General features: G+C 43.9%; 1 protein-coding gene and 1 long non-coding RNA gene across 3 annotated transcripts; both read left to right on the top strand.

The window, feature by feature from the left end:
• Positions 1-13,487: 13,487 nt before the first annotated feature.
• Positions 13,488-16,904, top strand: LOC116802194. Its single transcript, XR_004362559.1, has 3 exons — positions 13,488-13,747; positions 16,166-16,475; positions 16,759-16,904. It is a non-coding gene; the product is annotated as an uncharacterized LOC116802194 (long non-coding RNA).
• A 185-nt stretch (positions 16,905-17,089) lies between these two features.
• On the top strand, positions 17,090-19,960 carry LOC6615154 (segmentation protein Runt). Of its 2 annotated transcripts, none has more exons than XM_002039534.2 (2): positions 17,090-18,044; positions 18,450-19,960. In XM_002039534.2, exons 1-2 carry the CDS (start codon positions 17,336-17,338, stop codon positions 19,271-19,273), a joined length of 1,533 nt encoding a protein of 510 aa, XP_002039570.1. In that variant the 5' UTR covers positions 17,090-17,335; the 3' UTR covers positions 19,274-19,960. The 2 variants fall into 2 exon arrangements, with proteins under 2 accessions (XP_002039570.1, XP_032581661.1); XM_032725770.1 differs by having other exon boundaries at positions 17,090-18,035.
• The last annotated feature ends 6,746 nt before the right edge of the window (positions 19,961-26,706 follow it).

The raw sequence follows: 26,706 nt of genomic DNA on the forward strand, positions 1-26,706 counted from the left end.
AATGAGTATAACGGATAATAGAAAAGTCAATGACTCCTTTGACCGAAATTTTTACTAAATTATGCAACATTTCTAAGTGTTACCTAATATTAATCGTAGAAATCAAGTTGTCGTAAGTATAAATTGATGTTCTGTAGCCTCCAGTAATATCCATGATATCCGTAATATCCGTCCCTTTCCATCCAGCAGCTCATTAGCAGCCGCACATTTTACGGTACGCGATTTTTGCCGAGGATCCTACGGTTACATCATCTAGACCTGGGCCATAAATCCTGATCCGAAAATCGTAAACAGATTCGCGTTTTTTCTGTCGCTTTTTTCGCCGTAATTTGGTGAGGAAAAAACTGAGCTACAGAACTAAAAAACTGAACTCAAGACTCACCGTAACCAAGGCAAGTTTCGTTATTTTTTTGTTCGTTCGCGGCGATTTTTTATTATTTGATTTACAGTCTCGGTTCGCCGATTGCGTTTTGCGTAATGTTGTCTAGAGATTTTCAATTTTTCAGTAGAATTTTCCTTGCCTTTTTATGACGCGTGGATATATCCTTTTTGTGCCTCGCTTTTTTGTGTTCATTTTTTCCATCCGTGCAGTTTCAGTTTTTTAGGCTGACACGCGAAGATCCGTGTTCGCAGAAGGATCCTGGCCTGGATTTTTATGGCTTACGCAATCCGAGATGCCGATCCCAAAAATCCTTAGCCGAAAATACAGGCAGAAGGCCAACAACAGCTGCCCGGAAAAGTGTGCGGAAAAAATAAAGACCTTGTCGACATAGTAAAACAAATTTGCGAACAAAAATAATATCAAATTTCAATTGTATAAAGTAGTTGTTTGTTGATTCAATAATCAGCCTCAAGACAGAATCCTTGCCAGCACGCATTTGCTTTATCTGAATCTAGTGTGGTGTTAGTTTGTTATTTAGTTATGAGATTAGACTGGGAAGTCGTACGATTCCATAGACTCTTAATTAATAATGCTATATATCGAATAAAAATATGTTAGTACTTATGGGATGTTACCAAAATTATAGCGTGCGTCTAAAATAAAAGGACATCTAATCCTGTCTGCGTCCTTACTGTAAATTTAAAAAAAGTCTACATATACGGGTAAATAGGGTTCCCCGTTGATCTGGAAAACAATGCGGGGTCCTCGAGTTCCTTTCTGTTTACCTTGGCTTCCGGGGTGGCTTCCTTGGATTCCGACTCGCAGCTCTGCTGCTCATCCATTGACTTTTGTGTCAAATTGAGTTATTCACATTGCACATGGGCAGATTTTGATAATGCTTCAGTGAATTGATATCCTGTTGCGTTGTTTGCACAAAAATATTTACCCAACTCATAATTGAAGTGTCTGCAATTTTTGCGCCATTTGTGCATGTATGCATGTCCTGGTGATTTCGATGCGATTTTGAGCATTTGAGCATTTGAGCACTTGGACACCCCACGTGGCAGTTGGCTGCCTGATTATGTCGTCGAGTGTCCTGCCGAAGTCCTGGGGAAATCTTGTTTAGTCACCGAGCGAGTTCCGGCTGCCCTAATTGTTGCCATTAGGTGAGGTGTGTTTTGGGCTCTCAATTCGCCGCTTGTGTGTGGCCAACGCAGAAAACTGGCATTCATTCTTGCCCGAGAGCAGAAACACTCGAAGGACCCGAGGTGCAGGGCCACCTGCGTTGGCTTTGTCCTCGATCCAGGCCATTAGTTAATGGCCAAATCGGCACAAAAGAGTTTTGGCCAATTTGGGTGGCATCTGCCGATGAAGATGTCTTTTTTTCATGAATGGCAAACACCTTCCAGCAATTCTGCAGCTTCTTTGAAAGTCAAGAAACTCTCGAAGAGGCACTTGACAACTATTGAAAAATCAGACGACATGATAGTTAGCTGCAAATTAAAGCATAAAAACGCCAGTCATATGTATGAACCTTTTCGAAATGTATCATATTATATTTTCTTTAGCTACGCCCATTTGATATGCCCAATTTCCCGTCCTTTGTCTGGTAAAGACGCGGACTTAGGGAAACATATACGTATGTTCTGCATATCCCTGACTGATTCCCATGCGGATGTCGCTCCGGTTATCTTGAGCGATTTTTCAACGACTTAGACGCGGCATATCTGAAAATCAAACAGATAAATTGCCGGCATTTTCCGCTCACGTGTGTCTCTGCCTCACAAAAACCCTTTTGCAACCCCTTTCTTTTTATTGGATGCTCCGCTTTTCTGCGCTTTTTTCCAGCCATGAAAATAAATTGGCATTATTAGGCGAAGCGGCTCAGCGAAAATTGATTATTGACAAGAGTCGCATTAAGCGCCGTTTTATGAGCGAAAAGGAAAAGTGCAAAAGCCTGGCATTAGGGTTCGTAATGCGGTTCGAGCTGTCCTTGAAAAATCCCACGACACCCCCGAAAAAACAGGACGAAGGGTGGGGTCTCTATGTCTGTAACTTGTATGCCCTAGACTGCCAGTGTAGTCAGAATCCTTTTTAGCTATTCCAGTTGACGAATATATTACTTAAATGATATTTATTATGCATTTTAAATGAAAAAACTAAATTATATATTTCTTTAAAGTCAAGACGCCTAGAAAACCAACCAATCAATCCGTTCAGTAGAAGTTACTTGGAACTGTAAGCTGAACTCATTTAAAGGGTATTCCTATTCTCGACTTGATCCTTGAATTTGCTTAACCCCTTCACTTCACTCATCGCCTGCATTAATTATGGGTGTGAAAAACTTCTCAAAGTTGCTGCTTGCATAATTGAACAGGTCGCACACTTAAGGGCCCCCGCATAATTAATTTCAATTAAGCCCTTAAGAAGCCGAGAGCTCCAGTTCGGCAGTTCAGACTCGCGTTTTTACCGATTTTCCGTATCTCTTCATTTAGACATTTCAGCATCTCAGCATTTCACCATTTGATGATTTTCCCGCATCGGCCTACCTGCGTCTAATTTCGTTTTAATCCTTTCGCTAGCTGTACGCCACTAATCCGGCCGAATTTTACGGGTGCCGGCGGCCGAGGGACAATGGCATCATCTATAAAGATGACAATTGCAAACAACAATGACGACAATCGCGGCAAGGACAAACAGTAGTGCCATACTCCTTTCGCGGCCCGGTTCCCGGCAGTTTTCCCTTTTCCCGCCTCGGTTCTCACTCCGTTTGCCACTATTCATAATTAGTTGCAGGCAATTAAGGCAGCCCCCGCGGTCGCGAGCAAGGACACTCACGTCCTCGCCCACCCGAAAATCGAAACCGAAGTCCTATCTTCCACAGCCCACATCCCACATCCTACGTCCCTCGTCCCTCGTAGGAGGACAACTAGGTCAATGCGTGGAAATCCTGGGCGTTGCCCCTTGCACTTTTGCGATTTTTGTTTACGAGTATTTTGAAAACACAGCCGCACCCCTTTCGCCCAGTGATCCCCGGATTCAGGATTGAGGATTCCGCACTCCTAATCCTTTGACTTTCGCTCCCAAGGATCGCCGCTAGTCCGGCTTTCCGGAAAGTGTGGCTTACTTTGGTTCCGCTCGGCTCTACGCATCCCAAAAATTCGGCAATTAACGCGGCTGATTCGCCCGAAGTCGAGAATCCTAAATCCCGATCGCTTCTATGGGTGGGTACCGCGCAAAAGGGTTTAGTTTTAATTAGTCGACTTTGGACGCGCCTCATCGAAATGGTCACCGAAGATTGGGAGGACGAAAGTCACGGGGGCGGGGCGATTAGGGAAGTTTCAAAACATTCAAATCGAACGAAAATCAGTGGATCCATAGCCTTTTTGCGCTACAATTTAGAAAAAAATTATAGGAACTTGTAAATAATAATAAATAGTTTACGCACTCGATTCGCACATTGGGAAACTACTGTTTTAGAAACACTATTTATGCTAGATTTTTTATTAAATAAAACCTATGACAAACAAATTAAAAATGTTTATAATATTTTTATGTATATTTAGGGAGTGTGCAGCTGGAATAATATTAAGATTAAAGTGGGCAAATGGCTAAGCACTAAGAAAGGATACGAATCTCTTAAGTTTTAATGATCTCCTCCGTTAGTTTAATCAATTCACCATTTCCGTTGGCAGAATTTCCCAAAAACTGCCGCCGCTGTCATTTAATTTGGTGATTAAGTTTTATTAAATGCTGCAACTGGCGAAGAGCGGCAAATGCCGCGTAATCCCCCTCGCCCAAAACAAAACCCCAGGACGACACACACGAAAAAAGAAGAAACTGAGGCGAAACCTCCGCACCGAGTGTCAAATTAATTAAAATGTCAGCGAAATATGTTCAATTGTCGGCTGGTCAGATGGATGGGATCGAAATCGGATTCGGGATTGGGAATCGGGCTTAACTTCGGCTGGCTGTCAAACAGTTTTTGCCGGAGCCGGGCATAGCCGGAAGGAAGGAAAAGTCGGAAAATTGTGAAAGGGACGGCGAGAGAGCGCCCTAAGCAGCGGGTTTTTCCCAAAAACGGGGATCCTCTGTTGTCATATTTTCAATTTTGCAATCTGCCTGTCACTCATTGTCCGACTTTGTCCGATTTTCCGGGTGTGCTGGTGTGCTGGTGTTTGGCAATCTCATGCTCATTGCCATTTCCCCCTCCAGATTTTCCGATTTTCCGAGTCCCCGAGTTCCCGTTTAACGTTTAACGTTTCCCATTTCGCATTTCCCTCAACCCCCATCAAAACGGGCCTGTGTGTTTTTGTGTGTCCGTTAATGTGCATTTGACATTTGGCGAAATGAGAATCTGGGCAAATGATAGGGATTTATGGCAAATTTGTCGAGCGATTTGTGTCGATTTACATGAGTGCCAAAGCCAAGTGGCCACTCAAGGCTGCCACATGGGATGTCGAGCGGATTGGTACCGAAACGCTGCCCAACTCGAGCTGTTATGTTAATGATACCCGACCTCGACAAGAGGTCCTTTTTCTGACTCTGACGGACAGTTGACAGCGGACCAGATGGGTTGGCTCCTTCTCGAAGGCGATTCATGGCCACCTTTTCGACGGACTTGTGGATGGTATTTTGGAAATTATTTCAATTATGTTCAAGCAGTTGATTTGCGCAATTTCAGTGGTATATGTATAATTTCAATATAGTTGGCTCAGAGGAAACCGCTAGACAGAATATAAATTCTATTTGTATTCTCCATTTTGCCTATTTAACTAAATAACCCAACTTTACTTACCTTCAAGAAATACTTGCAACTTTTATTACTCCTTTGACAAAACGCCAAGATACAAGGAACTCGTATCCTTTCATTGAAGAGAAGACGCTAACATTGCATGAACGCAAATTTCCGCGGAATATTCGAGTTAATTTTGCGATTCTCCCTACAGTTTCCTTACAGTTTCTTTGACACTTTCCTATTTTCCCGAGAGCGCGCAAGTCAAGGACACTTTCCCGCTAACTCTTGCCAATCCCTTCCTTCTTTGCAATCCTTCCATTTATTTGCCCTTCCTGTTTTCCGGCTACCTCCACTGCTGCTTATATAACGTTGCGTTTTGTTAAACAAACCATAAAAATTTGCAAAAAAAAGTGAAAAGAGTGGGAGGGGGTGTTCATGCCCGAGCAAATCCTTTTTTTGCCCTTTGTCCTTTTTGCCGGCGCGTTTGTTGTTGGTGTTGTTGTTCGGTTTTGGCGAAAAATGTTCAACTGTCGCGGAGTTGCGAGTTGAGTTCTGAAGTCAACAACAATGGTAGGTATGTATGCAGGTGTGTGCTTGGTTATAGAGTGGGTGAGGGCACTGAGAAAAAATACGACCACATTCCATTAAAAAATTCCTAAAGTAGTGGTCTATATTAATTAATATTTATTTGTGTAAGTCACTTTAGAGGTTTTGCAGATTGTCAAAAGACGCATAGAATTTAGTATTTTTTGCATGTGACATTATATGGGCAGATATTTTTTGCAGTACCTGAAGGAGATGCCTTTGAGTTTGGCAATTGTTTGGTTTACTGAATGCGCCATAAAATCGTCAACGGAATTCGCAATCGCAATCACCTTTTGTGCCGCTTGAGTGTTGCCAAAACCCCACCCGCCGCGAGGTTTCACCACCATTTTCCGCCCATTTTCCATCCACCTTTGCCGCGGCTCCTTGTGAATGCAAAATGGAATGACAGCCGGCAAGGACGTTGCTGACAAACCCGAAACGCGAAAATGTCAGCAAACAGGGCCAAGAAAGGTTGCAAGCGGGAAATGGCGGGGACAGCGGGAAAGCGGAAAGGGGGAATGGCAGTTGAGCACTTGCAGCCCCGGAAAGGATTACTTTGCAACGGGAGGCGCGAATAAATAAACAACAACCGAACACGAAACGTTTTGCATACGGAACTCGACTTTGGGGGTAGCCCAATGTAATCATGCTAAGCATACAAACGAGCCCGGAAACTTGCACTGTCTGTAAGGACCTGGGGGATACCCTGTTTCAAGAACTTTTGGCAATACGATCCTAACTATGTTATGTTTCAGACTTATGGTAAAACTGGGTGCTGGAAAGATTTATCGCAGAGCACATTGAATTAAAGTGTTAACAATGTACAAGAAAGCTTACACTTCTAAAAAAAAAGTATGACTCTTAAGATATTCAACAGGCATTTGTCCTAGCCCATTATTATAAGAATTATATTACAATTACATAATGAAATGCATTGTATTTTTATTTCTCCTCAGTCTCTTAATTTTTTGCCACCCAACCTATACCCTATACCCAACATACCCCACTATACCCTAGAAAACACCACAGAAATGGCAGCCCCCGTCACCTGTGACTGTGCGAAGTGCCTTGTGCAATCGGTGTCCATATATTATGACACCTCCGTAACCCAAACCCCAAAGCTCGGATCCCCGACCCCAGATCCCCGATCCCAGAAACCAATCCCAACTCGTATGCCAAACAAATTACATGAACATGAGAATTTTTAGCGATTATGCGCTTTATCGGGGGAGCACTTCGATTCCGTTTGGGGTTTATTTTCAACAGTCTGTGAGGAAGGGTCAATGCGAATGCAAAATGGCTATAAAACTTTACCTTTATGCGCCGATTTGCTGGTATTCAATAACAATTTGCTTAGACTAATCAGGAGGGCATTTACACAAGGATTTCCTTGCAATTGTGCATTGGTTTTTGGGACAAAGATGGTAGTTTCCGTAGATTGCAATTATTGTTTATTTTCTGTACATGGAGAAAATAAAGGTCTAACCCTTGCTCAACCTTTAATCAAATGTCTGGCAAATTGTAATCCCGTTTAAATGCTGTGTAATTGGCAAAAAACACTGGAAGCGCGACTTTCGCAACACTTGATGAAGTATTTTGTGAATTTGCACATTTGCCCCACTTGACTACTGTCATAAATCCCTTTGTGCAAACTTTTCACGCCGTCTGGAGGAAGCAGGGCTTTCCATTTTCCGCTTTCCTTGCGCTTTGTTTACTTTTTTATAGCCCAAGTGTTGTCATTTTTGATTGTTTGCCCCGCAGATTTCTTCTTTTTGACAAATAAAATGTCAAATTATTAACACAACAAGAGTTCCCCACATCCTTCGTCGCTTCCTCTTCTGTAGCTGTTGTTGCTGTTGTTTTTGTTTTTTTCTAGCCTTCCTAACGAGCAGCTCACTGTTTTTGGGGGTTAGACTGCGAACTCCCACCTCATTTTTTATGGTGTACGAAAAAATCGCGACATGTTGGCAATAAACAGCAGGTGGCGCTGCTGCAGGGATACTGAACAAAAAATAAAAATACAAATGCAAATAAAAAAACACAAAGGTATGGCAATTTCGCTGTATCTGCTCCAGTTTCTGACCAGTTTTTAGTGTTCTATTTTTTGGTCGCGCAGCGTAAGTTCTTTATATTGTTTTTTCCTATTTTTGGAAATTTTTATGAGGTCAGTCGAGGGGCGAGGGCCGGGATCAGGGATCAATCCATCATAAAGAGGCACTACGCACCACCCGCCTCAATTAGTTCGAATCTTCGGCTCCCTCCAATCTTTTTAGGACGAAAAAAATTCGGAAATCCTCGACGACAGGATTTTTATTGCTCGAAAAACATGCAAAAAAGTAGGACATCGACGCAGCAGGACGCCCGAGGGTCCTTTATGGCTGCTCTCGTTTTACGCTTCTTAGGTAATTTTTGGGCCAATTTCATGGGCCCATGAATGAAGCAGCGCAAAAAGAGAAGAACGCCCACGGCCAGCACACAAAAAATTCCTTCTAAGAGGCGCAGAAAAAAATGCAAATTATTACGCAAGTCCTGCGGCTTCTGGGAATTTCGCCATTTGTAGGTCAGCTCAGCAGATTTATGAGGTCCTCGCTGAGGACCTGATCTAGATCTAAATAATTTTTATGATTCTTTTTTAACAAGCCGGCCATAAAGCAGAACAGAGGGCGAGGAGGAAAAAACTGTAGCAAAGTTGAGAATTCCTGCTCTGCTTTTCCGCATAATTGCTGCACAGGATCCCTCGTCCTTCGCTGGAAGTGATCCTCGCCTTTGTTGGCCCATAGAAAAAACGATGGCCTCACAAAAAACTGCACTAAAAATTGGTCAAAAAACTGGAGCAAGCGTTTTATGGATGCGGCCCATTGTCCCTTGGCTTTGGCTTTTTAGCCACAATTTCGATCTTCCTTTGTCCACTGATCGTCTTTTTTTTTCGCACAGTGTCCTTCTTTCTATTTTCTGCGGTTGAGGTGTAAAAAAGTCGAGCAGTTTGTTGTAGGTCGGTGAATTACCTTAGAAGTTCAATGGGAAAGTAATTAAAGGTTCATTACTTTATTGGTACAACATCTTGTAAGGATGCATTACGATAAGTAGTTTATATACTCGTAAATAGTTATTCGGTAAATAATATAATTGTGATTAAACGGGTTCCATTTGAATATTTAAATATAAATATTAAATATCCGCTTGCATTGGGTTGAGATTATGTCGTTTTAACTTATGTTATTCGGTTAGCCATTCCCATTAAACTCGGGAAAATAATCGGAATACAAGTTAACTACTCTACAAACCGATGATAAAATTCTTGAGTCTACATAGAATACCATTGAATTACAAATTAAGCCATTTTTGTCCGACATCATTGCCCCTTTGTGGACATGTGTGCATCGATTATAGCCATCCTGATTTTTCGCCATAACTCTTCGTGGTCATTCGTATATACATACATATGATTGTATTGCAGACCTCCATTGTTTGCCATCCGATTTAATGTGCGTATTTAAATCGAGACGCGAGTTAATCAAGCATTTTTGGTCAAGTTAATATTTTTTTAGCGGTTTACTCCATTGACAAACTTTCGACCCACTCGCTTCCTATCATGCCCTCTCATTCCCACTCGATCGCCCCATCTCTTTCGGTGTTGACCAATAACCAACCACGGTTAACCAGACAAAAGGCCACAAAAATGCCACGAAAATCCCAAACTAAAATTGCACACAAACAACAGAACGGCAAACAAATGGCTTAACCCCACAGTGCCGGGCAGGCCAAGCCCCAAGAGAGAGAGAGACAGCAATATGGGGGAGTGACAGAGACGGGGAGAAGAGAGAGCGTAAAAAACTGCGCAAGCTGGGCATAAAAATTCAAGGCAATTATGCATACAAGTTGACAACTTCCAGTGAGAGAGGGGCTACAAGTGTGATATGGGGTGACGGGGGTTAACCCCCCAAACATTGCTCAAAAAAATACGTTTCATACAACTATGTTAAATTATGGTTCACCTTTTCTATTAATTAATCATGTTATGTTTGTATTTATGTTTTTATTAACTTGAATTAGTGCGAAGTTTTAGATTCAATTTTGCACAAGAATGCCAAAAACATTTCAATAAAGAAAGTAGTGTTTTTTGTTAGCGATTCAATCTTAATCTAAAATGTATATTAAAATTTTGGTTTTTGTTTTCGGTGCACCCAAGTGTCAATAATGGCGCTGAGAACTCTTTAATGTCGAGCGTTGCTTCCTTGGTTTTATTTTTTAACCCCACATCCCTGGCTCTGTCTCCGTCTCTCTTGCACCCGTCTACCCGTCTCTTTCCTGCGCGGAGATGCTTGAAAAGTTACGACGACTTTGGCCAGAAATACAAACCAGCAAACCGCGTTTTGATTTGCAACCCTTGGCGGGCTAAGACGGTCGACCAGAGGAAAAACCAGAAAAGTGGGTGGAAAATATGGTTTAACCCCCGCCCCGTTCGCCCACTCGTGCCGTCTCGCTCTGTTCGCCCAAGCACCAAAAGGGCCAAAGGACCGAAGGCCGAAGGACCTCTCTCTCTCTGGCAAAGCCAAAGCCAAACTAGTTTTGTGGCCGCAGCTGCCGCCGCCCTTAACCCCCGCGCGCCCCCAGTGCCGGCGGAAGACCACCCCTTTAACCCACTCGGTGTCTGGCTTTTCGGGGTGGAAAGGAAAAGGAAATGCCAAGCGAACGGGGAAAACAAAAAAAGAAATACAAAATTGAAACATGAAACGTGCGACGGACAGGAGCGTTTTCCAAGACGCGCTCTCCGTTTTTCCAGCCAGATAGAGACGGGACGTGCCAAACGGACAGAGAGAGCGATACAAGCTTGGTAAAAAAGAGTTGTCATGGAGACGCGAACGAGCAGGGGCGTCCTTTTTCTGGGGCTAAAGGCAACATAACCAAAGACCTAAATAAAACTGGTTACGTTTTGTAAAAATTACGAAAATAAATATATATACATAGTTGAAAAACATTTGGAAATAAATAAGTTTTTTTTTAAATAAAATGAATTTTTAATTCATCATTAGCCAACTAACTAACAATAAGTAGAAAGATTTAATACGAAAGTATAAAGCAGGAGAATTTAAATAATCGGAGGCAAAGCCCCTTCTGTAGTCTAAGCCACTGTTGGAAAAGGAAGCAAAACACAATAGCAGCTGGAAAAAGTGGGGAAAATGGCAGGAAAATGCAAAAAATGTGGAAAAAATCAAGGAGAATCCGGGGACGAAGGCGCAGCAGAGGAGCCAGCCAAGTCTCCCTCCGACCATTCAAGCCACGCAATACCCTACAACCGAATGGCGCGGCATATGCCACTTCAAAATGGCCGCCAATTATGCGAAATTCGATACCCAGCCGGAGTGCGTTTTTTACATATCAAATGGGAACAGATCTCAAAACTGGTACCTGGCTTCCTGCCCGCTATCCAAAAGGGGTCGCAATCGCATTAAGGACGCACTCCTCGGGCGGACTTAACGGATTTCCAGCTCTAATCTGCACATTGTCTGCCCATCGGAAGTTCGAGGGCATGTGTGTGTGCGGAGCGTGCTGGCTGTATATAGCCGCGATTTCGATATATGTAAGTATGTGCATATATACCCATTTACAAAGCCAAAAGTTGCAGTTCACAAGTTAGCGCCGGGGAGGTTCCCATGCCTCCGGGTTTCATAAAGATGAAAGGGGATGAGGAGGCGGCATAAAATGGAGGATCGTTTGATGGGAAAACGTATTTAATCGAGGACAGATCGACCTTCTGCAGAGGGTGGCCGATGCATTGAGTGCCAACCCGTTTTAGGCATTTCAAAATTCAATTTCCTACTGAAACAAGAAATATATATAAACAGAATAAAGAGAAATGATCCCCTATCAACACATTCAGTAACTTTAAAATAGAAATAACAGGCAGGTCTCGAATAAGAAACCATAAATCAAATGATCCGTATTGATAGAAAACTTACTATAAATATCAAAAGATAAAATAAAACGATGCCGATGATATCGAAAAGTGTCCTTTGATCACAAACAGCCCAAAACATAACCGAAGAACCTTTGTTGTGCCAACAAATGGAAACAACTTGCACACTCCTCCGACTTTTCTTCAGAGTTTTTCCGTTTTTTCGGGAGTTTTTTGTAAACAATTTGTAGGGGACATGTGTAACAATCGCCAGAGATCATTAGGATTTCAACGCCGATCGGACAGCTGCGCCTTCCCCCCACCAATTTTCCCCTCTTCCATTTTCCCTTGGCTAATTGTCGCGGGCCCAAAAGAAAGTCCATTCAAAATGGTTACGGATCGCTCCTGCCAAAAATCCATTGTTGTAGAAGTAAATAGAGAGGGGCCAAGTCAACGAAAACTGAGGAAATGTGTATGTGCAAACAAGGAGCACAAATGATCGCTGAAAAATCCATGACATGAGTCCCAAGCATTCCAAGGATCCTGGGATTCGGGCAAGATGGAGTAGCGCACACGGGCCAAAGAACAGCTGGCAGCCGGAAAAGTGTGTGGAAAACGGTGGAAAGCCAGCCAATGCATGGCCACCTAACCAAAACACAATTTTGTGGGAGTGTCGCAAAGGCAAAGAAAAAAAAGAAAACCAAAAAAAGGAAAAGGAAAAGGTAAAAAGAAAAACAGAAGGAAACCCGAAACACACTCATTCCCCGTTTCTCACCACACGAAAGAAAATAAAAAACACCCCCAGAATGCAGAAAAAAATCACTCAAACAAGCGTTTTCCAATGGAAAGTGGTGAACCGGCTGTGGTGTAATTTTTTCCGAGGGTTGAAGGACGTCGTCGCCAGCGGGGGAGGGGGATGGGGAGGAGCGGTCGGAAGCCGCTGCCGACGTCGCTGCCGGCAGCACTGCCAGCGCCACAACCAAAACAACAAACCACAATTCACTTACACAACGCCGCAGCCGCAGTCGCTCCGCTGCCGCCGCGCTGCCCGCTTTTCCACTGCTGCTGCCTTTTGTAAATAAAGAACAATGCGCAAATTGGCGGCACAAATTGTTAAATACACTTTTCAGCATATTTCCAAATATATTCATTAGGAATTAATAAGTTTGTTTCCCCTTAAAATAGCATTTATGCACATTTTATTCTACTTAACAAATTTGCTATTTATTATAAACGCCTTTGAGCTATTAAAAAATATTTTATTTTTTACTACCAAATATGTTTTATGTGTATGTTGAATAGTTTAAATAGTTAAAATATATAATATAATAGTTAAAATAGTTAAAAAAATAGTTAAAGTTATCAATATTGTTATCTTCACTTGCCATTTGAAATAGTTAAATTAACCAAACACCGAAGGGTACAAAAATGTTCCTCGATTGGCAGTCGCTTTTGTTTTTTATTCTCCTGTGCCAGTGAGCATTTCCCCTGCGCCACTGGAATTTCCACGGTGGCTGAGTTTTCCGCTCTCTGTCGGTGATTTTCGGTGGGGTTCTGGGCTTCTCCTTGGGTTCTGGCTCCTGGCTCCTGGTAACTGGTAACTGGGATCCCTGTGCATTCAGTATTGCCTGGCTAACGGATGAGCGAGGAGCTCCATGAGCAGAGGCGGAGCCACGATCGGCGCAGCCGTCTCGCTCGCTCCCACAACGATCGCCCTAGTAATAAATCATCCCCTCTTGGATGTCAGCTATTTCCGTAGCATCTGCTCGCCAACGGTTGGCCGATCTCTGCGGTTACCCCAGCCCCTCGAGCGTAGCTGCCTCTCTTTCGTTCGCCTGGTGTCGTCTCTTTCTGCGAGGGGGAGGGATCTCGCGCACGTTTATGAATAATGCAAATGATCGCCGTGGTGATTGGGGGATGAACGGAGTACTCGTTTGTCCGCTCCTCGGAGGTGCGGAATGCACAGATCTCCCAGCGATCGTAGTTCCGATAGCCATTCATTTGGAGGAAATTTATTCAGGAGCGGCACGGCATTTGCATAAGTGAAATCGTATCTCACAGTTAGCAGCCTGTATCGTAGCTTGATTACTAAAATACTATTCTGAATAATCTGTACTAAGAACTAGTTAAGATTGCGTTTTTAGGGGTAAGTACAGACATTTTTAATCACACTGATATAGTATCTTACAGATTCGAGTAGCTTGCGTACTAAACTAAAGCACCAAAAATATCTGCATTTAGAAATAGCCGGGACTGATTTTTTAGGGTCAATTTAAGAAGTAAATTTAGCTAACTAAGCCGCGCTCTTTTTTTTAATTAACTGCTCAACAACAGCGAGAAAAACTTTGCATATATTGAGTACATGAATACAGGTTACCTTAGTCTCCCATCGGTTGGTTAATCCCGCTAAAAAGCGAAGTCCTTCGAGTTTTTGGTTGCCAGGTAGGTAAGCATTTTCCGTATCAGATGCTCGTAGTTTATTTTTTGGGACAATATTTTATGGCCCGTGGCGGCGGCTAATCGGCCAAAATATTTGCGGGGCGTGCTGCTTAATCCGGGCGATTGACTTTCATAAGCAAAGGATTAAGATTGCGCGGTTGGACTACCTGTTTTGAGGTGCGATATATGTACGATGGCACATCTGAGGGCCAGGTTCTTCAGAGCCAGTAAGTACGTAGTTTTCCACCTTTTTTGGGGCCGCAAAAAAGCATCGGAGGGCCCATAAAAAAGGGTTGATCCTTTTGGCTCCTGTGGGCTCGCTGGTAGTTCGGTATGGAGAGCAGGTAATGCCTGGTGCTCGGTGATCCCTATGAGGCACTCCGGCGGGTCCTGCGATGCGCGTGCTGCGGCAGCTCCTGTCGCAAATTGCCAAGGAATCGCAGCAGGATCCAAGCGGCGACGACAGGAGCGCTGATTTCCCGGGAAACCGGCAATCGTCAATCGGCCATCGGCAATCGCGTCCTTGTCGCACGCCCGCTCAACCTGCGCTGTCCTGCCATATATCCCGGGGCTATATGGTGTGGAATCGGTGTAGGGACACGAGGTCCTTCGCAGCGAGCGGCCGCGCACGTACAAAAGGCAGCGCTGCCGATACACTGGATTTACTGGAAGTGTGCGTCTATAATGTCCAGCTGAGAGCGGCGCGTTCTCGCGACATTTTGGTTGGTCTTGCCTCGTGGTTCCCCTACCAGTATGGCCATGCTCCCCATTCCTGCCGCTCCTCCTCCTCCTCGTGGTGCCTGGAAGAGTCCTCCACCTCGGAAAACTCGCGGGTCCTGTGTGGCCTCGTTTTTAAGGTTGTTTTGGTGGGCCGCAATTTTTTGGCCAGTCAGGCACTTGATTTGCGTTCCACTGCACGAAATGGGGGTTCAAGGAATTGCAAATATTTAAATTGCTGTCAAGTGTTATTCTGTAGCACTTAAGAATTTAATAACTTATTTAATATACAGTATAAAGTAGTTAGTTTTTGAAGCTAAGTTCCATAATCTGAATTACTATTCAAGTGCTAGACACTTAGCCAAACGTAGATTAGCTTGAAGAGAGTTCAACTGCGGTGCAGAGGCGTGGGCAGCCAAAGATACTCGATGTTTCTCCAAGTATGACACTTCCGCATCAGATTAAATCCGATCAGCTAGCTAAACCTGATCCAATCAAGGATCGGCGATCGCAGGCAGCGAAAATGGAAATGAAATCGAGCCGGATTGCGCCACACGAGCTGAGAGGCGCACAAATATTTACAGGACTAATCGCAGGATAATCGCCCGATCAGCATTAGGATTAAGTTCGATCCCCGGAGAGATCGGTGGCACTGCATCTTAGATAGTACTGGAAGCGGACCGGACCTGACAATGGGTGTTAGTTGGACAGATCCAGATCGGAGATTGCAGATCAGTTGATCGAGTTCCGAGTTCCGACATCGGCGATAAAGTAAATTTGGGCGGAATCGAGAAAAACATTGAGCAACACTGAGGGATCAGTGTGCCGTAATATGATCAGCCGGGGATTTCTGATTATTTTGAATGAAACACTAATTTTTGGGACATTTTCAAACAATGGGACGCAATGTTATTATGCACGTGTGTATGTTTATTAATTATATCTGTTCTTAAAGTACTTAACTAACTTACTTTGAATAAAATTATGTGGATAATGGTTAGTTTTCTGAACAGATTATTAAAACGATTAAGCCTGAAAAACAAATTAGTGGTAGCACTAGAAGTTATGTATTTAATATATATTGCTAATGTTGTAGTTGTATTATTATAACTATTATGTGTCCTTAAGATGTTATATTTTAATCCATAAATTTTCCTTTCGAACAGTGTGATTGTGATATACCGTAAAGATCATAGTATTTCTAAAGCAAATGTATGATAATAAATAGAAATATAAATGAAAATATAATTCATTTTATGGTAGTATGCGATAGTGTGTACCTCATCTGGGGAGAATCCTGCCATTATGTACTATATATAGATTATTATCATAATTGGAAGTCCCATGTTCCAAAATCATATGGTTAATGAAATTTAAAGGCTTGTATCCTTTTATCCGAAAATCGTAGTGATAGCTCTCCTGATGCTTGTGATAATATTTATGATAATTTCGCAACCTGATCCCTCCTCGCACGGACTAATTGAGTCCTCATGTCCTGTCGGCAGGACGCCCCTGGCATCCTAGCAACTCGGGGAAGGGAAGGCAAGGGAACGAGAAGGAGAGGTGAAGGAAGGGAACCCCCCGTTTGGTCATGGGTGCCTACCTGTACCGCCCGCCCCCGCCCCCCTCGACGACCGCCTCCGCGGGAGGGCCGCCAAAACACGCGCGCCGCTGGAAGTGGAAAATGGGAAACTGTTGCACGGCCGTTTTCTTTTGGCGTGCGTGGCGAAAAAAATAAAATTCAAAGCGAAGAAAAGGAAAACGCACACAATTTCCAGACCGCCCGTGGGGAAAAGCGAGAGAGGGAGCGAGAGCCAGAGCCAGAGCGAGAGAGTGGAAAAGTCTCGGTGTATTTCTTTTTTGAGTTTTTCTTTGGTGCAATTTCCAGGCCATCACTCTCTCTCTCTTTCTCGCTCTCGCCCATGCGATTTTCCTTTTTTCCGCTGTTATTTTTTCCTTTTTGGCCACAAGTAACAAGCGACTTCTCTCTCACGTACACAGGCACACTCGCACACAGCCACACACACACAAACACACAGACAGACCGCAATGGAAAAATGGGAAATTTTTTGCTGTGGTTGTTGTTGCGGCGGCAATGGTGGTTGCTCGATATACCGATATATACCTGCCCCGGCACCCTTAAAGGCGCGCCTGTGTGCGTAGGTAGCCAACCACACCACCATACCGCCCAGGATAATGGGCGGGAAAGAGACGGCGCTAGCGCCGTGCAAGTGGGACGGGGCACAAACGCCGGCAGAGCCGTCGACAGAGGCGGCGAGCAGCGCATTCCACTTTAAATACTGCCAACGATCGCAGCAGAGAATCAGTTCACTCAGCGACTTTAGCGTGTCGAGAACGCACAGAGAAATATATCAATTTCGACTTTGGAAAACAGAAACAGGCTCGAAATAAGCAGAGTTCGAAATCGCGAAACAATCCAATCCAATCCAAAGACCAAACGAATTTTTTCCAAGTGACCCTTGATATAGTGAAGTGCATACCGAGAATCCGCAATAGAAATCCGGCAACCGTCGACAGCCCCAGGATTACGGCTACGATTTCCACATTCGGATACGAGATGCATCTGCCAGCGGGTCCAACGATGGTGGCCAACAACACACAGGTCCTGGCCGCTGCCGCCGCCGCAGCAGCCGCCGCAGCGGCCGCGGTAGCCCAGGGTCCTGGGCCGCAGCAGAGTAACAACGTTGCCACCGCCTCCGCAATCGCCATCAATCCCGCCCAGAGTCTGGCCAACACGAGCACCCACTCGGCCAGCAGCACGGGCAGCTCCACACCAGATCTCAGCACGAACAACACCAGCTCGAGCAGCAACGCCACCACCAGTCCGCAGAACTCCGCCAAGATGCCCAGCTCGATGACCGACATGTTTGCCAGCCTGCACGAGATGCTGCAGGAGTACCACGGCGAGCTGGCCCAGACCGGATCGCCCTCGATCCTCTGCAGCGCCCTGCCCAACCACTGGCGGTCGAACAAGTCGCTGCCCGGAGCCTTCAAGGTGATCGCCCTGGACGACGTGCCCGATGGCACCCTGGTGTCCATCAAGTGCGGCAACGACGAGAACTACTGCGGCGAGCTGAGGAACTGCACCACGACCATGAAGAACCAGGTGGCCAAGTTCAACGATCTGCGCTTCGTGGGCCGATCGGGACGCGGCAAGTCCTTCACGCTGACCATCACCATCGCCACCTATCCGGTGCAGATCGCCAGCTACAGTAAAGCCATCAAGGTGACCGTCGACGGGCCACGGGAGCCAAGAAGTAAGCAAAGTGAGTTTTTTAGTTTCCATTATGTTTTCAGTTTGATCCACCACTCCCAAAGATCCCCAAAAACCAATTCAGAAACCGTTTGCATATCTTCAATTTCAATCTTCATAGTTTTTAAAACATTTGCCAATACTAACTAGTTATGATCTTAAATAACTAATGCCATTTTTAAACACAACTTTAAATGATCGGTCACTTTTGAAACAATTTCATTGATTACTGTATCTTAAAGATAATATCATCATATTTGCGTAACCTTTTGCCATTTGGTTTTGATACATATATCCAAGGATCTTGAGATCCATTACCGCCAATCAAATCCCCCACCCCAACCCTTTTTAAAACGCATTCCGATGAAATACGAGTTGTGCTTTACTGACTTCCCGCCTTTTTTCTTTATCCTTCCAGGCTATGGCTATCCCCATCCCGGCGCGTTCAACCCGTTCATGCTGAATCCCGCTTGGCTGGATGCGGCGTACATGACCTACGGCTATGCGGACTACTTCCGCCACCAGGCAGCCGCCCAGGCAGCCCAGGTGCATCATCCGGCCCTGGCCAAGTCGTCGGCCTCCTCGGTGTCGCCAAATCCCAATCCATCGGTGGCCACCAGCTCCTCGTCGGCGGTTCAGCCATCTGAGTATCCACATCCGGCGGCAGCAGTGGCGGCGGCGGCGGGACAACCTGCGGCCATGATGCCATCACCACCGGGAGCGGCGCCTGCCACGCCCTATGCCATTCCCCAGTTCCCATTCAACCATGTGGCCGCCGCAGCCGCCGCCAAGGCAGCCACGCCACACGCCTTCCATCCGTATAACTTTGCCGCGGCAGCAGGCCTGCGGGCCCGCAATGCTGCACTGCACCACCAGAGCGAGCCGGTCCACGTCAGCCCCGCCTCCTCCAGGCCCTCCAGCTCCTCGCCCACCCAGCAACACGTCCTGCTGAAGCTGAACACCTCCATCGAGACGAGCTCCATCCACGAGCAGTCCGCCAGCGACGGCGACTCCGACGACGAGCAGATCGACGTGGTCAAGTCTGAGTTCGACCTGGACAAGAGCCTGGATGTGGCGCCCCTTCGCATGCGCTGCGACCTGAAGGCGCCCTCGGCCATGAAGCCGCTCTACCACGAGAGCGGTCCAGGAGCGGTCGCCAACAGCCGCCAGCCGTCGCCGGAAACGACCACCAAGATCAAGAGCGCCGCCGTGCAGCAGAAGACCGTGTGGCGGCCCTACTAGGGCATCTGATCCCCAAAATCTGGAGGAATGAAGAAAACAAAGTGATAAAACAGCGGCGGCGCAGAGCGGCAAGCGGGCAAAATTATAATTGTGATATAGTGTTATAAGTTACGACGCCTCCGGCCGGCAAACGGAGCAGCCTCATCAGTGGGATAGATGGATAAACGGCAGCGGGAGCAGCAGCATCGACTAGCTGAGCAAAAGTTATGGATAGAGGATAGTGGATAATGGATAGAGGACAAAGGACCCCATCCTGGAAATCAGACTCCGGCGAAGTTTTATGCTCGGACTCATAAAATCGTGCGACGAGTTTGAATCACAGGCCCTCGATTTTCACCAGGATTTTTTACAAATCCCAGCAGAAAACGCGAAAACTCAAAAACTCAGCCCAAAAAGAAAATACCAAGAAAGCAAACTTTAGTTCAATTTCATTTCAACACAAAACAACAACACAATTTGTACATAGCTAACTAGTTGTAACACTCATAACTTTTTTTTTGAGAACCTATTTTTTTCGATGGATAATATGCGAATTTAGCTATTTTTAATCATTATGTTTAACTAGTCGTCTAAGCGAGAAATCAATTTTTTTGTCTAGCCATAAGTTTTAGCGCGAAAAGAGATCTAACACAAAAATCGAATTTGAAACAAAACCAAATAAAAAACAAAAATCACACACAAAAAGTATTTACAAAAATATTACGTATTTGTTTTCATTTCTCAAAAGGTTTTCCCAATACCTTTAGGAAATCTCTTTCAGCTTAACTGCGAAGCATTTAAAAACTATCCAATCCCTGACTCTAAATGAATAGCTAAAAAACTAAAACGCGTATTTTAAGTTGGACTTACCCTCTCAACAAATGAACTTCCTATCAAATCGAAAATTAAATGATTATAAAATGCGACCGTGAATTGCCTCCGCATTCTGTGGAATCAAAATAAAATTATCAGACCAAAACAATTGGAAAACCCAACCGCGAATTAATATTTTCATTTTAACTTATCTCCGAGCAGTGGTGATAACAACTATTTGTGGTTGTTGGCTGGGGGGAAAATTCAAGTGTCTGGGCACTTTCATCAAATATCAAAAATCTCTTTTCTAATCAATCAAAATAATGGTTGAGTATCCCCAAAGAGAGCGAAAACGATTCGAATTAGAATAGTTTATACACACAACTACTAAAGTTTAATAATTCCAATCACGATCGATGTGATCTGGTTTTACTTAGGTTTTCCCATTAATTTGGTACTCGGGTATTTTGATATTTTAAAGAACCATCTAGTTTTAGAAAAAAGTTCGAACAGAAATATAAACAAGAGGAAAATATTAGTTTTTTTCAGTGTATCATAACATTTTATGCTGGACATTGGACCATTGATTCTTGCTCATACAGAAAGAAACTGTAGTGATTTTTTAAAATCCTGAAATATTTCAGCAATCTGCCCGCTGGTGGTCCTCGAAAATCGAAGGACATCTGCTGACCGCAGGACATGGACATGGCCAAAGCCCAAATTGATGGCAATTAATGCGGATTATTGGTGATTAGGGAACCTCGTTGAGTCGGCAGGAGCTCGCTTTTCGACAATTGCCGCATTAATTGGCATAACTAACTCGATTTCGTAGCCAGGACTCGGATGCAGCATGCAGATACACAGATGCCAACGCAGGGGAAAGGACATTCAGGACACGCTGGATGCAGCACATGCAGTTGGCCAACCGCAGTGAAATTGGTCGGGGCCATTAACCGCACAGTCGCGTTGAGTTATCTCCTTTTGCTGGTCAACACCTTGGTCCATTTGGTTAGTGTGGCCCTTTCAAGGTCGTCCGCTGCCGCCCGACCTTGCCTGCGATTGGTCAAGGTCGCAGGTCCTCGATTTGGTGACAGAACGATGGGGTTTCTACCTTGGCCAAATCGCCGTGGGTGAGCTGTCAGAGGGAAACTATTTTGAAGACATCTCCATCTTGACAACAAGCGGATGGGAATAAATAGAAGACATAAACTTGATTGAAAAACACAACAAGTTTTAACACAATAAAACTCCACTCACTGATTGATTGTTTAATTTCGTTAGTTATTAGGAATAATTAAAAGGAAGTTGCGCTGTGCAGACACATTTCAAGGGAATTCAACTCGTCCAAGCGAATCCGATTGAAGCTGCGAATTTCGAATTTTCATCACTGGCATTTGCTCAAATATTTTTCCGAAAAATAGTTGCAGCCGTAATGATTTCACTACCCGTTGCACCATATCACTTTTCCAGCCCACCACTTGCATTTTCGCATTTAATCAATGGAAAATTTACATTTTCACAATGTGTTCTACACTTTTCCCTCATGTTTTTTTCAGCGCCCAGTACTCGGCTCTTGTTTTCCTCTTTTCAGGCAAAAAGTGTACGCCGCTTTTTGTTAAAACAAAAGTAATGGCCTCTTGCTCGTTTATTTTTGGCATTCGTGTATTTTCGCTGCGTTTGTTTTTTGACTCTGTGTTTGATTTTGTTAGGCATTAATGCTTTGCTTTTGTTGCTCGCTGTTCGGTTATTTGTAGGCGGTTTTATTTTATTTTCTTGAAACGAAACAGCCCTTATTTTTGTTGGTAAATAAATTGTAAGCCCATGTATGCATGCGTTAAAATATAAAGTATATGTTAAAATTTGTTTGAAGAATGCATGCACCTCTGTTCGCTGTCATATATAAATATGAGATATTCTTCATTCCTACAAGCTCTACTAGATTTGCAATTTCACAATTGGTTGGATTCGTCGAAGTTTCGTATTAAGTCGCCGCTTTAATTGTTGTCGCTTCTGAGGTTGCTTGCGTGTGATTGCCGGCGGTTTGGATCGCCAGTCGGAAAAGTGCACACATGGATGCACATTCAGATACAGAGACATGCATATGTACAGATACAGATGAAGATACACCGTGAAAAGATACAAAGATACGCGAAACCGCGCCACGCGAAACGAATCAAATCACAAGCGAAACAAAACAAAACAAACAAGATGGGGAAAATGGGCGATGGATGGGGCGGAAAATTCAGGGGGAGGGGCCAGCGAAATGAACCGAAAATATAAAAATGGCCAATGGAAAATGCTTGGCCAGAAATTACAAAGAGGCACGGGGCCGTGATATTGGGGGCTTCTCCGCCGAAAAGGTAAATGAACTGTTGTGCGCCCACCCCCAGTTTTTCCACCAATTTCCCCCGAACAAATTACAATCGAAATGACGCTAGCTCGTTTTGTTTTTTCTTCTTTGTTTTTCATTTTGACCAAACGAAATGCAATTGCCTTTGAGGGGAGAACCCTTTGTACGGAGTACGTCAATAAAGCTCCCAAAATGTGAACAGCTGTGACCCAGAAACTAGTGGCAGTCGCGAGTCTAAACATTTTATTTAAATGATGATAAACGCATTATAAACCGAGCTTAAAATGTTAAAAGTGTTTACTAGACCAATTAAAATTTTAACTTATATTTAAATGCTACTGAGCAGCTGTTATAACCACATTTCGTAGTATATTTCCATCTTTTGGAAAAGCTTTTCTAACAATAGAAGTTAAAAGTTTATGCAGATAAATAGCTTTATAGATTAACTAATATTTTTTTATTTAAATTCAAAGCGGTAGCGAACCTTTTCAATACGATCGTAACTATTAGCTTGACCGCAGCTGTATGGCTCCTAAAATACGACTCTTTTTTTGCTCGCTTCCTTTTTTGGGTGATTTTTGCTTAATTTGGTGCTAATGAAATGCGTCGGTTGGCGCTGATTGCATGTGGCCATGGCCGTGGGTTTAGGGGGGTCGAGTTGCCCGCAAAATCCAAAGTGTCACGCGAGCAAAGTCAATTGTCTGGGAAAACTTTAAACGGGCCTTTAAAAGGGCATTACAATTTAAGTGCCAATGTTGGCAATTTGTTAGCTGTCACGGGAAATACGTAGGCACATTTGGCCGGGGATACCACCTATAAATAGCAGCCTAAGGGCCTTGGCGGTTAACCCGCAACGCAGACTGCTTTTCCTCTGCTTTTCTAATGCGCTTAGATTGAGCCGGAAAATGGAAGCCCAGGAAAACAACTCCAATTAGTCGCTGCTCCGACATAATCCCCAATAGCCGAGATTTCCTCAACAAAATCCAAGTCTGTCGCGTATTTTGCAATGGCCGGGGATTAGAGATCCCCAGCCGAAACGCCGATGATTTCGGACCGAGCCACTTAATTTGCGAAATTAAAATGCTGCGCACAAAATAATTCACGCTAATTGAATGTCCTTCAAAGGGGCAGCTTCCGCCAAAGAAGTTCGACGTGGGAATGTCCTTACTTGGGCACATCAATCAATGGTTTCTCTTTAAAAATATTTATTTAAAATTATAAATGAAACAGGTTTTGTATTTAGTATACTACAGCTTAACTTATTAACTATTTGAGCTTAATTGACACGCACTTATTGATGCCAAAAAAAAAAAAAAGGGCAACCAAATATTTGCGGAGCCGAAGACCATTGAATCCTTTCGACAGCATTTTTCCGAGTCTTTTGTTCATTGTCAGGCGCTTGAGTATTTCTGATTGAGTGACGGATGAAAGGGTTCGTGATTGAGGTGGGACTTTGATTGGGCGTGGGGCTAGACGTTGTCCTTGTCGGCGCTTAACCGCATTTAATTTTATTGAATTTATTAAGTGATTAAAAAGTTGTCAATATCAACGAGTCAGTGTTGCTGTTCGCTTTTGTTAGCCACATTGTCACAACAAATGGCCGCTTTACTGTCCGCTTTAATCCTCGCTGTGGTTGCCCGGCAAAAACAAGGACACCCCGCAGCAATAACAACTGCAACTGCAGAAGCAGCAGTAACAGCATTGAAAAGGCAAAAATAAAATGAAAAGTAATGCAAAAAGTGTCCACTTTATGGACAATTGTGTAGAGATCGCTTTTTCAATATTTTTCAGCTTTTTGCCAGAGCAAATTTATTAATGCGCCACCGTGTGGCCTTTGTGGTCGCTGTGGATTATGCGGTCGTCTCACTTGTTGCCGAATCACCTGCCTTTTAAGCGGCACAATTACAGTCCATTCCCACCGTTCCCACCAGCCATCAGTTCGTCGAATTCCTCCGAAATGCTCAGCCACTCGCCAAGGAAATTTCGCTGGGGGAAATCCTAGTTAGCTTTCGCCCTTTCTGTACGCCCCCCCCCCCCCACCCCTTTGCGGTCAGTCAATGTCAACTGGGAAACTGTTCGTGGAAATTACTTAACTAGAGATGAAGGCAAACACAAAGAGCTAGAGAGAGGGTTGCTTGAAGAATCTTGAGTAAGCTTAGGTAGTTCGGCAATAATAGAGTATCAATCAACACAAACATTTTTGAAAATTTAAGATTTCCTTAAATAGACATAACCAGTAATAATAATAATAGATAACAAAGTAAATCTCTTTTATTTATATTAAATTTATATATAGTGGTCTATGATTCCAAATAATAGTGAATTGTGATAATATGGCTCCGAAATTAGTACCATCTCCATTTTAATAGAATACATTTTCATGCTGGAATGATAAGCCGAAGAATGATTTGCGGCAGTCCTTCATCATCCTCCTACACCCTTTTCGTCCCTCTTCCCGTTGCATTTTTGGGCAATTCGTTAAAACCCCGACGCCATTGTTTAACAAACCAATTAGCAATCAAAATGAACTAACACGTCGCTCCGTCCGTCCGTCCGTCTGTCCGTTAGTCCTCCAACGCGACTCCGTCCGGACTCAGATTCAGATACAGATACAGGTTCAGATTCAGATTCGGATTCCCCGTCCGTTTGTCGCATCGGTGTGGAAACTGTTCTCGGCAGCCAATCTTTGGGATGGAGGCACTCTGTTGACATGTCGACGAGGAATTATGGCAGTGCCCCACCAAAAAACCCCATCCCGAAAAAAGCGACGAGGGGGCAACGTTAAGAGTTAAATTTTCAGAAGTCCCAATTTGAAAGACAGGAAAACCAAACCAAACCAAACCGAGCCGAACCGAACTGAACTGAGCTGAATTGGAAAAGGAGTGAGGATGGCACAACTCCTACGGTAGCCATGTTAACAAGCAGAAATCATGACAACGTTGATGCCACTTGATGGCTGAACTACACTGAACGAAATTGGACGTTCTGAATAGTATTGTAATTGTAGCATTGTAAGTACGATACCCCTCAGCCTAAGAAAATGCTTATAGTATCTGTATTTATGCACTTTTGTATGCTGCTTTTCGCTAGTAATTTACTTTCTGGCCTAGTAGCTGGTTTTTTTTTCCAGTGTGGGTGAATTCCACCTCGCACTTTTCCCCCCAGAGCGAGTTCATTAGGAGACGAGTGCCGAAATAAAACAAAAAAGCAAGCGAGCGAGCTGTGCAAAAACAAAAGGCAAACTGCAGTCGGGGATGTGGATTCAAATAGAGTTTCAGGTGCACACTGTACAGGTGACTCCAGGCGGACGGACAAGCAGACATGCAGACGGGTCGTTCCATCGTTCACTGATTGCACTTATTAGTGATCCCTGATCCGACCCACCGCCCCACCCCCTCGAGCTGCATTAGGGTGTTTAAATTTCGGAGCATTACATTTTTAATTTGATGGATCAACAGAATAAACGAATCGTAAGCGAGGTAGTCGGAGTTTAGCACCGGGTAATTGGGAATCTGCTTCAGTTTGGCTTTCGGAATTTTCCAGCACCCATTTCCCGCTCCTCGCTTTCCCACCCCCCGTCCGTTCGATTTCCATTGATTGGCTGACTGACTGGGAAAGGAAAGGAAAGGAGTTTCGAGTCCAGGAGTCAAGAGTTAAGAGCTCCCGTCTGAGTGTGTCATATTTGCGGAGACACTTTATGGAGTTCCTGGGATGGCAGATTGAACTAATTGGGAGTCATTTGCATAGCGGAAATGTGTCAAATTTTATGGCTTTCAAAGAACTGGCTGTGAAGGAAGGTGGGGGGTGGGTCTCTCCAGGTGAAAATGGAGCCCGCAAAAAACGTCAGCAAGCTTGATTTGTGGGAAATGCACTTTTCAAGGGCTGCTTAACAAAAGCTGAAATTAACTTTGCAATACTTACGGATATCAAAAATAAATCTAGCAAATTATGATATTTTCACTTAAAAACTTGAACTATTATATTATAAAATATTTACTGAAATTTATATTTTTGTAGAGAAAAAACTAATTTCATTATATATAGTGGTTAGGGCTTAAATAGAGGTATTATAATGTAAGATCTATGGAAAAGGCTTACACTTAGTTTAAAAGAAGTATCATTAGTGTTATATTAAAAATAAAACCACTGTGTATTTTAAAGGAGTGCCTTTCCATATAACTTAGTTATATTATATAATTAATAAAATAAGCGATAATAAGGATAATTCTAGGCCAGATCAGCTGTGAACATTACAAATATATTCATTTAATATCTAAGATATCTTAATCTC

Source organism: Drosophila sechellia, chromosome X (genome assembly GCF_004382195.2).
Source record: "Drosophila sechellia strain sech25 chromosome X, ASM438219v1, whole genome shotgun sequence".
In the NCBI taxonomy this organism is placed as follows: Eukaryota; Metazoa; Arthropoda; class Insecta; order Diptera; family Drosophilidae; genus Drosophila; species Drosophila sechellia.

Bases quoted from the DNA above. Each gene is read 5' to 3' on its own strand.
- LOC6615154 (XM_002039534.2), top strand. From the start codon at position 17,336: ATGCATCTGCCAGCGGGTCCAACGATGGTGGCCAACAACACACAGGTC. The intron at 18,045-18,449 runs GTGAGTTTTTTA...TTATCCTTCCAG, and splicing joins GGAGCCAAGAAGTAAGCAAA to GCTATGGCTATCCCCATCCC.